The sequence below is a fragment of the Punica granatum genome, chromosome 4 (genome assembly GCF_007655135.1).
Source record: "Punica granatum isolate Tunisia-2019 chromosome 4, ASM765513v2, whole genome shotgun sequence".
Lineage (NCBI taxonomy): Eukaryota > Viridiplantae > Streptophyta > Magnoliopsida > Myrtales > Lythraceae > Punica > Punica granatum.
This window is the reverse complement of record NC_045130.1, coordinates 33,540,475-33,553,743: the sequence shown is the minus strand read 5'-3', so window position 1 is coordinate 33,553,743 and position 13,269 is coordinate 33,540,475. Positions and strand designations below refer to the sequence as shown.

Sequence of the window (13,269 nt, the reverse complement as noted above, 5' to 3'; positions counted from 1 at the left end):
ATTAGGCCTAGTACTCTTATTTAATAGGAAACAACTACTTGAAATATTTTATTTTGGATTGCTGTTCGAAAGCTAAGAGATCACTTTCGTCTAACACACATATGATCCCAAAAAGTATATAATGGTATTGATCAAAACATTACATAGTATTACATGTCCTGTGCATTTGGGCTAGGCCTGTATTTTCACCAAAAAAAAAAAACATTGTCTTGTAACCCGAATTCAGAAGCTGTTTCGTAAGATAAAAACTTGGGTTACAATGGTATGATGTCTAATAATCATGTAATCAAGGTTGGGGAAAATCTACCAATGATTTGTTATGTATAACTCACTCCTCGTAAATCCTCACCTATTTTTCATTCGAGCAATACGGGCGAAGTTGTCTTTTCAGAGGTTCTGTTTATCTTCACTTTCACACGTTGGAAAATATGTTGTCCTAAGTTGATGAATTAAATGTACCTTAAACTATGTGTATGTGTTGTACAATAATAACATCAATAAAAAGAAGACATATGATCATCAAGACCAAAATTTCAGGGCCTCAACTCCCTGGAATAAAAAAAAATTCTAAATTCGATTTTCAGTACCGAAAATTTTAATATCCCGTTGTTTCCCTTCCTTATAACCCTTGCCTTTTTTGCTGGGAACTTTTTCTTTTTTTGCTGGGTACCTTTTAATCCTTGCGAAGCCCATATATCTCTCTTAATAACCACATAAAATGAAAGCAGGGGCAGCGTGTGTGGATATATTATCATATATTACATGTGTGTATCTGTGTGTGTATATATATATGCAGACCCAGCTATATGGAAGTACAGAACTCATCGGACACATAACTCACTACAATAAGCAACTTGGGGCTTTAACACCGACTATATAACCAATCATAGACAGACGGATGTTTGTCTTGAAAAGAGAGCATATCTTTTTGCCAATATAGAAAATAATTTTTTTTTTAAAAAAAGTCTCACGACATAAGGGCACTCTAATAGAGAAATACCATGTGAAATCATATTTTTATCTTTACCAAATATATAGTTTTATTGGCTGGCAATAATGATAAATAAACATTACTTAGTGGTTTTAACCCCCATCGGGTTCTAGGGTTTCTACATGCCATATCCCTAAGGTTGTAATCTTTTGTTGACCAGGAAACATCTCAGTCAACCTATACCTTGGGCATCTAATTCATTTTGTTTATGGGGCAACAATTGAGACTTGTTAACAATTTTTTGAGTGCCCATGTGTCAATCCATCCTAGGACAATCACTATACCTCGAACCACCCGATGGAGGAATATGCAAATGTATACGTGCATATACGAATTCGCCTTCATCTATAATAAATCGATATTGACTATGAGCCCATCAGAACGTACGATCATCACATGAGGGAGTAAGAATACTTTCATATAAAACAATACGCCAAGTGTTTTCCATTTTTTTGCTTCAATGAGTAATCGATCTTCTTCATTCAGAATTCAGCATTGTACCGTTTTAACCGAGAAAAGAAAAAATCTGCAAGCCGACGAGTAGCTAAAATAATTTTTATATCCAAAGACGTCAATCACGATACTCGAGAATAAAAGCCGAATTATTCCCCGAGCATGCATATTTAACTAAACCAAGAGATCGGGAGTATTTTTAGGGTGTACGATCAGGAGGGTCGACACATGGACATCTGCAGTGCACCTTCAAAGCATCAAGTGCTACCTCGATTAGCTTAGTTGCAATTGCTCTACAATAGGATGTACGATCACGCACAATCTATCCTATTTAATCAAGTGGTAGATTAATAAAATTAATCACATGGCCGGCCCATGATTTGATGCATTAATCGGTGCAAGTTAATGATCAATCTAATTTTTTATGGTTGGCCAGATATCAAAAACAGTAACTTCTTGTGGAGGAAAGTGAAAACAAATATTAACTAGGTGGATCCAGCTCTTAATTAATTGATTTAATCAAATTATATACTATATTATTATGAATTATATTATATATATATATATACATGCGTTGTGTGTGTATGTATGTTAAGATCTGCATTTGCATGCGAGCCAAATGTTAAGAGCAGAGTGACCTCGTTTACTACTATCTTTGTCTGTCTCGTGCTTACAGAATTCTACTTAAATATATTTTGCTTATACCTTAACCTTTTGCCCAATGAGGCTAACTTTCTTATTTGGGAAATTCATTTAAGGTTCTTCAAGAATGGATTAACTCTTTATTTATTTATTTATTTTTATAAGTGAAAACCCTTATTATTGGGCAAAACGCTTAAAAAAGAAACAAATCAGATTGGATGTTACCTGCGGAGCACTAAATTTCTGAGCGTCCAATTATATGGATTTGCCGATGAGAAATGATGTATCCGAATCATCTCAAGTTCCAAAACCTTAGTGGTGCATTGTGCACTTATTTTACATGTATATTATGAGTAATTAACTATATTAGGAACTACTTAAATTAACATCAAGCTGTATGCGTCCGTACAACCTCTAAATTATACAAATTAGACTCATGAATTTTAAAATAAACTTGAGAGGATTGACACTATACGAAGCACTAATCAATGTATCGCTTATAATTTTGATCGTCCGAGGAAGCCGTACGTAAGTACAGGAATTTGATTATGCTATTTTACCTCAATATAGTATATATATATATATATATTCCATGGGATAGCGCGGTTGAAAATAATTAGTGGTCCCCTTGATGGTTATAAACGGGGACCATCAGTTATTCTTAATTATCAGATTAGTTAGAAGTTTGAACCAATAAGTCCCTACTGTGGGCATAATAAAGGTGTTAAACTTCGTTTGGGAGTGTGGTGCCGGTTGAATAAGCGTTACTTTATTGAGTTTTAACTAGAAACAGTGTGAAGATCTTTAAAAATCATGGTTTGGCTAATTTCTACGGTTAGAATCGTGATTTTTCAGCAGGTTAATAGATGCTTATAAAAATTAGCTCTGCTTAGTCTCTATTTTAAGCATTAATTTTAATTTCAGCAGTTTCAGATTGTTATCTCTCAAACATTTTTGTTTATTCTAAAATCAGCAATTATTTTTCAACAATTATACTTTAGCACTTTTATTTCAGCAACTATGCTCCCAAACCAAGCCTTAATCCTGACTCTGATATAAATTAATTTCGTTTGTATAATCGGAAATGAGTATACAAACCAAACCAAGCTGGCCGAGGTTGGGTGAGATTAAGAACTCAATATCTCTGCCGTATGACTTCAGCGTTATCAAGTCCCTAGTCATATTTGGAGTATGTTTTCTTTCTTTCTTTCTTTCTTTCTTTTTTCGATTACAGTGGAGGTCTATCTGTCTAATACAATGAAATATAAATCTTAATCATTAGTTGGGCGAAATCTAGATATCCTTGTTATCAAAATAATAATACTTATTATTATTATTATTATTATTATTATTATTATTATAAAGGGGCACAAATAGTTTTACTAATTTTCGAATTTGGAACCACTTGATTGTCAAGTAGGAGCTTGAGACACTGCGCTATACCCTCTTTTGATAAGTTTTCTTCATTTGATTGGAAGGAAAAGAACCAATGGTATGTTTTGAAAGAGGAAATTACATGAATAATGAACCAGTTGCATATGGATGATTGGATCTTCCTTTAATACCGAACTTTTTTGTTAACTAGTGGAGATCCTTCTAGGCATCGGATATTTAACGCTCGTCAGCAGTCGATATGAATTTTATGATCAAGACATACAGCCCTAAACAGAAAGAACAGAGCATTCTGAGGAGACGAATTATTTTCTGCCAGAGACGGCCATAGTAGGTAACAGGGGTAAAAAGGGCTGTGGAAAATCAAATCGATTTAATTATTGCACCCAAACCTTTACCAAATCGAAGACGATTGTCACTATACCAAACACCTGTCTTTCAACCCAGTCTCTTGGTTTACAACAAAAGCCTTTTCTTCTTAAAATGCTGAGATCATTAGCATTAGAACGCTCTATATAGTTGAGCAAAAGCAAGATTTGCAACGAGGGATGAGCTTAGCCGGAGTTGAATGGGCTAAGATGAGCGAAACATGTGCAGACGAGCCCATGGTTGGTCATGAGCCCGGCCCAATATCATTCACTAGGAATACTAAGATTGGGCTCGGCCCAATCCATGTATTTTTATTTTTTTTTAATGGGTAAACAAACAAATCCATAACGTCCATATGATGCATATATGTGGTTGTGGTTAATAATGATACATACTACATGTTATTGTAACTTCGAGCCTCTTCTGATGGAACTGACCTTCATTTCTCAAGTCGACATATAAGTGGGTGACCTGTTAGTTTCCGTGGACCGTAACTGGGGTCTCGACTGTATAGGATGGCTGCAGTAATGATCCAACACCAGAATTAGGTGGCTTTATCAAAGGATCATATGATAGTACATAAAAATATTCAATATATCATATACATGACGCTAATAACCTTAGATATACTTCCTTTTTCTCAACGAACCGACTGCCCGACATCAAGCTAAGGACTTGATCCAGATGGAGTCGCTCGAAGAATGAAAATGCTGAAGGATGATGCCGAAATGCTCATTGACTAAATCGCCATTCATGTCTCCAGTAGATTTATATGTATCTATACATATACATATATATATATATAATGAACAACATTTAACAAGACAAGACAAGACAAGACAAGACAAGACAAAAAACCTCACATGAATCCCAACTCAGACATGCTCTGAGTAGACCGCACAATCAGCTGTTCCTACTTCCATAAATGGTACCTCCTTTGTCAAAAATAAATTCATAGGAGGATAATAATATCCGGAATAATAATAAAAAGTTATTTTTAACAGAGAAGAGTTCTCTGATCTTTCTAACAGAGTCAGGCAAGCTCGAGAACAGTTGCAGGAAGTAAAGAGGAAGATTATGCTTGGCTGCTTTGATTCTGAAGTGCTTGCTACTGATATGCATTTGAATAAGATATATACCGACTTAAAAGTAGCAGAGGAATCTTTTTACAAGCAGAAGGCAAAAGTTAGGTGGCTCTCTTTGGGAGATCATAATGCGAGTTTTTTCCACGGAACCGTGAAGATAAAAAAAAGCCAGGAACTCCATCAAGGTTCTAGTTAATGGAAATGGCGAAAGGCTTGAGGAGCCTGAGGACATAATTGCTGAGGCTGCGGGATTTTATCAAAATCTTTTGGGAAAAGTTAATCCTAAAGTTACAAGAGGAAATACCAGTGAATTAAGAGATTTGCTTAATTATAACATTCCTTAGGACACCTGCTCTGTGCTAGCTGCTCCTGTTACACCTGAGGAAGTGAAAGCTGCACTACGGACAATGGATGGGGATGGGGCCCCTGGCCCCATTGGTTTTGGCTCTCACTTTTATATGTCTTCCTGGGATTTAGTCTGAAAGGACTTTACTCAAGCTGCTAGGGGAGACCAATAACACTTGCATCAGGCTGGTTCCAAAAATTCCAAATTCTACGAGGATGACTGAATTTCGGCCTATATCTTGCTGCAATGTGGTGTACAAATGCATCACCAAGGTACTCTCTAACGGGTTAAAGTCTTTTCTTCCTGACTTCATTTCTCCAAGGCAATGTGCTTTCGTGGAAGGACGCAGTATTGCTGACAACATATTATTGGCACATGAATTGCTCAAAGGGTATGGAAGAAGAAGAATTTCATTTAGGCGCACTGTAATGGCTGATGTAATGAAGGCTTTTGATTCCATTGACTGGAGATTTTTTATGAATATATTTCAAGCTATTGGCATGTCTAAGAGGCTCTCTGACTGGGTTTTTCCTGCATTTACGATCCAAGATTCTCTGTGGTTTATTAATGGTGAATTGCATGGCTATTTTGAGGGAAGAAAAAATCTTAGACAGAGTGTTCCCCTCTCACCATACCTGCTTGTCATGGCTATAGAGGTGCTCTCAGAGCTTCTCAATTCAGCTGCTCTTGAAGGAAGGCTAGCTTATCATCCCAAATGCTCTAAAGTCCAACTTACGCCCTTGGGATTTGCTGATGATCTTATGATATTCTTGAAAGGTGATGTTCCTTCTATCAAAACAATTTTGAGCATCTTTTATGCATTTTATACTATGTCTGGACTCAAGTTGAATCCAAGGAAAATTGAGATTTTTTGTGCTGGGGTTGATCTTGGAGTTAAAAGACAGATTTTGCAGTTGAGTGGTTTTACGGAAGGTGCCTTGCCTGTAAGGTACTTGGGGGTCCCCCTTGTCCCTGGAAGACTATCTGATAAAGAATGCAAACCACTCATTGACTAGAATACCAGCAGAATCGAGGGATGGGCGGTTAAAAATCTTTCTTATGCTGGGAGGTTGCAACTAGTGACTTTGGTTATTCAGTCCCTTCTTAACTTCTGGTGCACTGCATTCACTCTACCCAAAAAGGCTTTGAACGTGTGGTCCAACACGTGCCACGTTCTTGGGCTTGATTAACATGAGACGCACTCTTGGCTACCTCGAAATCGAATCTGGCATGGTGTGAGCCCACATGAGCGCGCGGAAGCATAACCCGCTCTGATACCATGTAAAATACCCATTTGGGCCTACACGGACTCGAGTCCATCTGCAACCCAAAAGCTTAAGCTAATAGATTACTGGACCCAAACCTCATATAAGCTTGTGGTTTCTTTCTCAATTTTTCGATGTGGGACAATATATTTCAACACTTATGGAGAGGAAGAAGTAATGGAGCACAAGGGGCCAAAGTGGATTGGAAACTTGTTTGTCTTCCTAAAAAAGAGGGGGGCCTGGGAATTAAGGAAGCCGTGGTCTAGACCAAGGCTTGCAGCCTCAGATACATATGGTTGTTATTCAACAAAGCTGGGTCTTTATGGATCGCCTGGGTCAAGGCTTACCTCATCAAAGGTAGGAGCTTTTGGTCTCTCGAAGCCCCTACTGATTGTTCGTACGCTTGGAGGAAGTTGTTACAATAGAGGGACTCTGCATATCCTCTTATCAGGCAAGAAGTGAATGCTGGAAAGTCTGTTTTCTACCGGTTCGACAATTGGTTTTTCACTAAGAGAATGTGGGAAAGGGTGATGAATGCAGCTGGACAACATAGAGATGTTGGGGCCTGGAGATCTCAAGTTGAATGGGCTACTGTTAAATTCAAGAGGAAGAGTACTCTTGCAGTTATCCTTAGAATTGCCTTGCAGGCCTATGTGTATTACATCTGGAAAAGCAAGGAATGATTCCATTCACTTGGAGGAAGGAATTTGGAATGCTATTAGCGGGACGGTACGAGGCACATTGATGGGGGCTCAACGTGATCTTCCAGGCACAGACAGAACACCAGAGGAGGCAACTGGAAGCTCGGGGGAGTTTGATTTTTCTCTTATTCTGTAACAACGGTTGTACTGGTAGTTGGTTTAAATTGCCTTCATGTTTTGATAAGCCTTGAGCCCATGTGGTTTTTTCTTTGTTAGACTCTTGTATAGCATATGCTTCCATTTCTTCGGGCCCGTTTGGATTAACAGTTAAAATCACTTTAATTTTAACTTTAACTTTAACTTAATACACTACACAATAAAAATACACATTTTCCAAGTCAAAAATTTTAACTTTAACTTCAACTCAACACACTACACAACAAAAACACATGTTTCTCAAGTCAAATTTATAATCCCAACTCATTTGTCTTTTTCCACGATCAAAATTAAAGTTACTTTAACTCTGAATGCAAACGCATCGTCAAGATTAATAAAGGGCAAAGCAGATTATGAGCTAAAAACAATTATAATAAATCGCATATACTCATTCGATTGGGCTGCATCCCGCGAGGGCTCGAAGAGACGTAAACATCGTTTTTTAATTATTTATTTTGGTATTGAATTATAATAAATTATATTATATGGTTTAATATTCATAAAAATATCTATAACGTTAATAAACTATAATAAAAGGGGAAGGTGCCTCGATAATTTCATGTGTGTGAAACTGACATAAGCCCTCCTCCCTGAAAATGATATGTCGCCTTGGTCTTCGGGACTTAGACCGTACCGGTGCTTTCAAATATCTCTACTAAGACTACTATAACATCTTTACGTCATATTTAAGATAAGACTAAACAACTACGAGGATGTAGCTCAACTTCGACGACAAGTTAGCCTCACTGGGTAGGTTTTTCGTCCAGTTTAATGTTCCAAATATTAAGCATCTTGGGATCGATAGACGTTTTGATAAGTTAATCTCAGATAGTAAATCGAGTTACCAGTAATCTGTTTAGGAAATAAAATAAATAAATACATGTTGGAATTCGAAAATGGTCATGCAAGGATCGGACGTGGACCCCAGCTGATTGCTTTCCCTCATTCTATTATAAGACCTTTCCTTTGTTCTTTACGCACGATGAACAAGAAACTCGCATCGTGCCAACCCACAGTTTGAAATCTTAGCTCATCTTGTCTACGGTCCTCCGCATCATCACGTTTGATTATTGTTCATTCCAAGGTAAGGTCCCCGCGGATGATGTTATGTTTCACTAGATCATTGAGCACCCGTCGGCGGAAAATATGCAAAAAGACCGAGTGCGCGAGTGAAAAAGAAGTTTATTGTATTGTGTCTGGCAGTGTAAGATATAATGTACGTTTATCTCATGCCATCCATATGGATGGAGCAGTCTCTCTATCACGAAGAGGGATCGTGCCCGTCATCGACCAAAGGCTAGGAGCCCAGAAAGCGCAAAAAGGGTCTAGGAGGTCGAAAGTGGTCAAATGATGAGGTCGTCGTTCTTGATGATGGCCTGAGATAATATGGCAAGGTCGAAACAGCGCCAGTCAGGTGTGGATTTAGAGGAAATATTACATTAAACTAACAGTTACACTGTGATATGTAACTTTAAACAGAAAAAACATTCCGTGGATAGTCAGCAATCTCATCTTACTGACCACTCCAATGCCCCCGCGATACGCAACAAGGGCACTGCACCATCTTCTGCAATGGCAATTCCGGTATGACTCAGTTGGGCCAGTGCGAGCCGTATGTCATTTTCAACGGTGTGCTATCTGCCCCGAGAATCATGACCGACTTCGTTAAACTAACCGAAACCGAGTAGTATTAAGTTTCAAATTTTCATCCTATCAGACAGCAAATGACTAAGGAGTAGAATGAATGATAAGGGGGACCATGCATGCAAGACATAGGAGGCCAAGTCTACTGATCAGTCAATTTCAAGTCGGGTGAGAGAGAGAGAGAGAGAGAGAGAGAGAGTAAAGGAAGAAACTTTTCCACCTCTGGTCCCATACAAACTTAGCCTGAAACAGTGACATGACATTCATAGCAGAGAGAATAACCAAAAACTGCTGCTGCTGCTAAAACCCGAGTCCCTTGTCTGCCTGAGATTTTGAAGTCTCTCATCACTGCACCCAATCCATCCATCGCCATTGCCATCACTCTATCACTTACCTAACCTCAAACACAGCCACAACCACACCCACACACACTGTTTCTCTCTGGCTTTTCTACTTTTCCCATTTATGGAACTAAAGCTTCGACTCCCATGCTCCTCGACCAACCCAAAATGCCCAAAACATATATTCTTAACATGGTCTGTTATATCCTATGAATATCCTCTAGTTTTGATGGGAACTGGGCTCAGGTGGCGCCGACCCCGAGGAAGTCGATGAAGGGCAGGTCTTGCTTCTCGGGCCCAGAGAGGATGAGGTTGTGTGTGGTGACCGACTCCGCCCCGGATACTTCCGAGTTTGAGACCGAGTCCAAGTTCCCTGATCCGGAGTTCTCCCGGGATCCCTTCTTCGGCCCCGTGCAGTGGGTCCAGTTCCTGCTGTCATCGCTGGACCGGTCATCGGATGGCCCGTTCACCGTAGCCAGCAGTGGCTTCTTGTTCGGGGGACCTGTGATGAAATTTTACCCAGAAAAGAGATTCTAGTCAGACAAGTAATGTAGACTCAAGAAATAAAACATCAGAGCAAAATCCAAGTGCCAACTTGGTAGCATTATCTGTTGCATTAGTAAATACTGATACTATCGGTGCAATTATTGATTCGAGGACAACAAAGAATTGTTAACCCAAAACTCGTTGGACTCAATCTCGTGATTTCTTTCTCAATTTTTCCGCGTGGGACAACATATCTCGAACACTTTCAAATCAAAATCTCAACTTGAATATAATGGAGAAAATTCACATACCGAGCGAGCTAAACCGATCTAGGAGACTGCACAGCAAATGCTCAACAGATTACGGATTGAACTTTTCAAAATCTTGAGCACACACGTCCATTCATTTATCGCCATGAACATTCTTTGCCGATTATGGAGCGTGATCAGAAGGAAACCGGGGATAAGAAAAAGGCGATAAACTTACCAATCCGAGGGTCCGACGGCTGGAGCCTCTGGACTGGACCGGACCGGCCAAAGAGGACGGGAACTGGTCTGGCAGAGGAGGCGCTGAGGGAGAGCTTGGTGCAAGTGGAGGCAGATTCATCCCTGTTGCTGGAGATCGTCGACTCGGTGCTGCTGGTGTTCCGATTGGGGGGCTTCACGTCGAAAGCCATGTGAGGAGGGAGGAGCTTCCTCTTCCTGTAGACGTTGGACTGCTCCCTCTGCTTCCTCGCCATGATAACGTGCCAGTGGTTCTTCACGGCGTTGTCGGTCCTTCCCGGGAACAGCCTCGCGATCATCGCCCACTTGCTCCCGTACATCCGGTGAGCGGTCAGGAGCCGCTCCTCCTCCTCTTCGCTGAAGGCTTTACGGTTGATCCTCGGGTCGAGCTGGTTGAACCATCTCAGCCTGCAACTCTTCCCTGCAAAGACCAATAATACTCAGAAAATGAGAAACATTATGCTCTGTTTATCTTTACCGTCACTCCGCAGTCAGCCCATCGACCGAAACCAATGCATTAAATTCCTTTCGACTAGAATATCGATCTTCGACCGAGTTACCTGATCTTCCTTCGAGGTGCTCCGCAATGACGTTCCAGTTCTGGGGACCAAATTGGGCCACGAGCTCTTTAAGCTTGGCATCCTCGGCAGGCCTCCAGTGCCCTCTGGCGCAGAGCTTCACGTGACCGCCTTTCCCGACATTGGAGCACCTATTAACCTCGTCCTCCTCGTCGAGGCCCGGGCGCACGGTTGTCTTATCAGCCTTGCCGCCATGTCCATCAGACTCAACATCGTGTTGCGTCTTGACCCCACCCCTGCTCTTCAATGGCTCAAAGGCCCAAGCTTTGTCGGTCTGCCCCATCGCCGGGGCCAAGAACTGAAAACCCGCCTCAGTCATTTCCGGTTTCCTCTCGCCGAGAGAGGCAGCGCCGGGGAAGGCCCCGTAGAGAGAGAGCAGAGGAGGATTATAAGGTGAAGAAGGCAGGGAGTTCAAATCCTGGAACCCGGTAAATCTGCCCAACCGTGTCTTCAGGTGCTCTGTCTTACTCATTGTAATGGTAATGGCTAATGACACTGTAAAAAGGAACAAAGCCTACGAAGGCTGCCAAAAAAAGAAAAACTCTTTTGCTCTGTTCAAACCGGAAAAGGACTGGTCGGGGAACAGAAACGCAGAGGCGATCAGAAAAGCATCTTAGCTTAAAGATCAAGAAGAAGACCCAGATGGGTCCGTCTCTTTGATCTCCATCGGCTTCGAGATTTGGAATGAAAATGGGGACAGAGAGAGTAGTTATGTTATTCTAAGGACTGATGGATTGGTTCGTCGTCATCACCTCCACCTTCTCTTCCTCGCGCTCTCTCTCTGTTAATGGGCAGGGGAAATGGGGTCCGAGAACCGCTCGTGTGGTGGGGGATGGGAGGGAGGAGGTGAGGGGGAGGCTCTGTACATATACCATCACCCCATCACTTGTCTTTTCTGCTGTTCATGTCATTGGGCTTTGGGAAAAACTATTAAAAAAGGAAAAAAAAAAAAAAAAAAAAAAAAGATGTCCTGCCTGTTACTGAAACCACTTGCCCTGCTTTCTCAGACGAAACGTAGGGAACTTTGTTGCAGTTGCAGAAGACGACGAACGGAGGAAGAGGAGGAAGGAGAAGAGGAACGGAACACAGAGAGCTGAGAGCGTTAACAACTTTGAACCAACACCTGTCTTTAATGCCTCACCCTGTCCGTCGCTGTATTGTCCGCTTCCTCTAACGAACAATAATAGATTCCATCCCACATACATTACACGATGATGTCTAGATAGATAGCGTATTTCCTCCAAACTTAAATGGAGGGGAAAAAATGTTGAAGCAATTGGCTTATGTTGTTATTGAAAGGAAGTGTGATGTACATGTCCGTGATACCATCATTTTTTTTATAGAATCGTGAGAATTCTCAGTTTTACAAAGATTAATCTCGTTCGGGCGTTGACTTAGCCTGACCACGAGATGCTTCTAATAAATTTCAACGTGTACTAAATTATCAAATTGTAGTGATACCATCATCTTCTACTTTCATGAGAACATGAAAACAATAGCATCACATATAAGCATGTATTACATTATTTTCCATAATTTTAGGGTATTCTGAAACTAATTAATAACGGACTAGTAAATGCATTTGATTCATTTCAACTTTTTTTTTTATGTGAACCATAATATTTTGAAATCTAATTGGACCCCGACTAATCCAGTCAAGCTGAATCGGCCCACTAAAGAATAAAGCTCTCCTATGATAAACTTTCTACACTCACGAGGACTTGAACTCGAGACCTTAGCAGAGCAAGTATCGAACCATTTAAACTAACTAATGTTGGTTGATTCATTTCAACTTTATAATTTAATGATGTGTCCAAATCTTATATTAAGTTGGTGCTTCCTATCATGCATAGAGAGCAATCCGATTCATGGAATATCATAGCCGCTACTGATCAAAGTAGATTGCAACAAACATGTCATCGATATTCTTGAATCAAACATATCTCCATGATCCACGGTGACTTTTGGAAGGAGAGTTGAGGCATTGAAAATATTATTAATGATCCATCAACTGTTTGGGCGTAAAACTCATAACAAACTACCAACATAATACAGCTATTCATCGTCTAGAACTATGCTAAAGTTGATACCGTTGCTAGCGGTATTATTTTCTAAATGCGGATTATGCTGTCTTGTTATTTTCCGTTATGCCTAATGAACTGGCATCTAAGGTAGGTGCGTTTAGTCCGATGTTATAAGAATAAGACAGAGATATGTTAGTTTAGAAATTGGAAATATTTCTTGTCCTAGTTCGTTATATAACTAAGAAGACTAGCATCGACCGTTCCTAAATCCAGCGGGGACTGCATTTAGCTTT

At 40.3% G+C, this 13,269-nt stretch overlaps 2 protein-coding genes across 2 annotated transcripts; one reads left to right on the top strand and one right to left on the bottom strand.

The window, feature by feature from the left end:
- The first annotated feature begins 5,493 nt into the window (after positions 1-5,493).
- LOC116204348 lies at positions 5,494-7,226 on the top strand. Its single transcript, XM_031536434.1, has 2 exons — positions 5,494-6,227; positions 6,995-7,226. The coding sequence occupies exons 1-2, from the start codon at positions 5,494-5,496 to the stop codon at positions 7,224-7,226; spliced, it is 966 nt and encodes a 321-aa protein (XP_031392294.1).
- A 2,014-nt stretch (positions 7,227-9,240) lies between these two features.
- Positions 9,241-12,038, bottom strand: LOC116202564 (transcription factor CSA-like). Its single transcript, XM_031534159.1, has 3 exons — positions 10,935-12,038; positions 10,358-10,795; positions 9,241-9,887 (listed from the first exon to the last, which is right to left on the bottom strand). The coding sequence occupies exons 1-3, from the start codon at positions 11,422-11,424 to the stop codon at positions 9,628-9,630; spliced, it is 1,188 nt and encodes a 395-aa protein (XP_031390019.1). The 5' UTR covers positions 11,425-12,038; the 3' UTR covers positions 9,241-9,627.
- Positions 12,039-13,269: the final 1,231 nt, after the last annotated feature.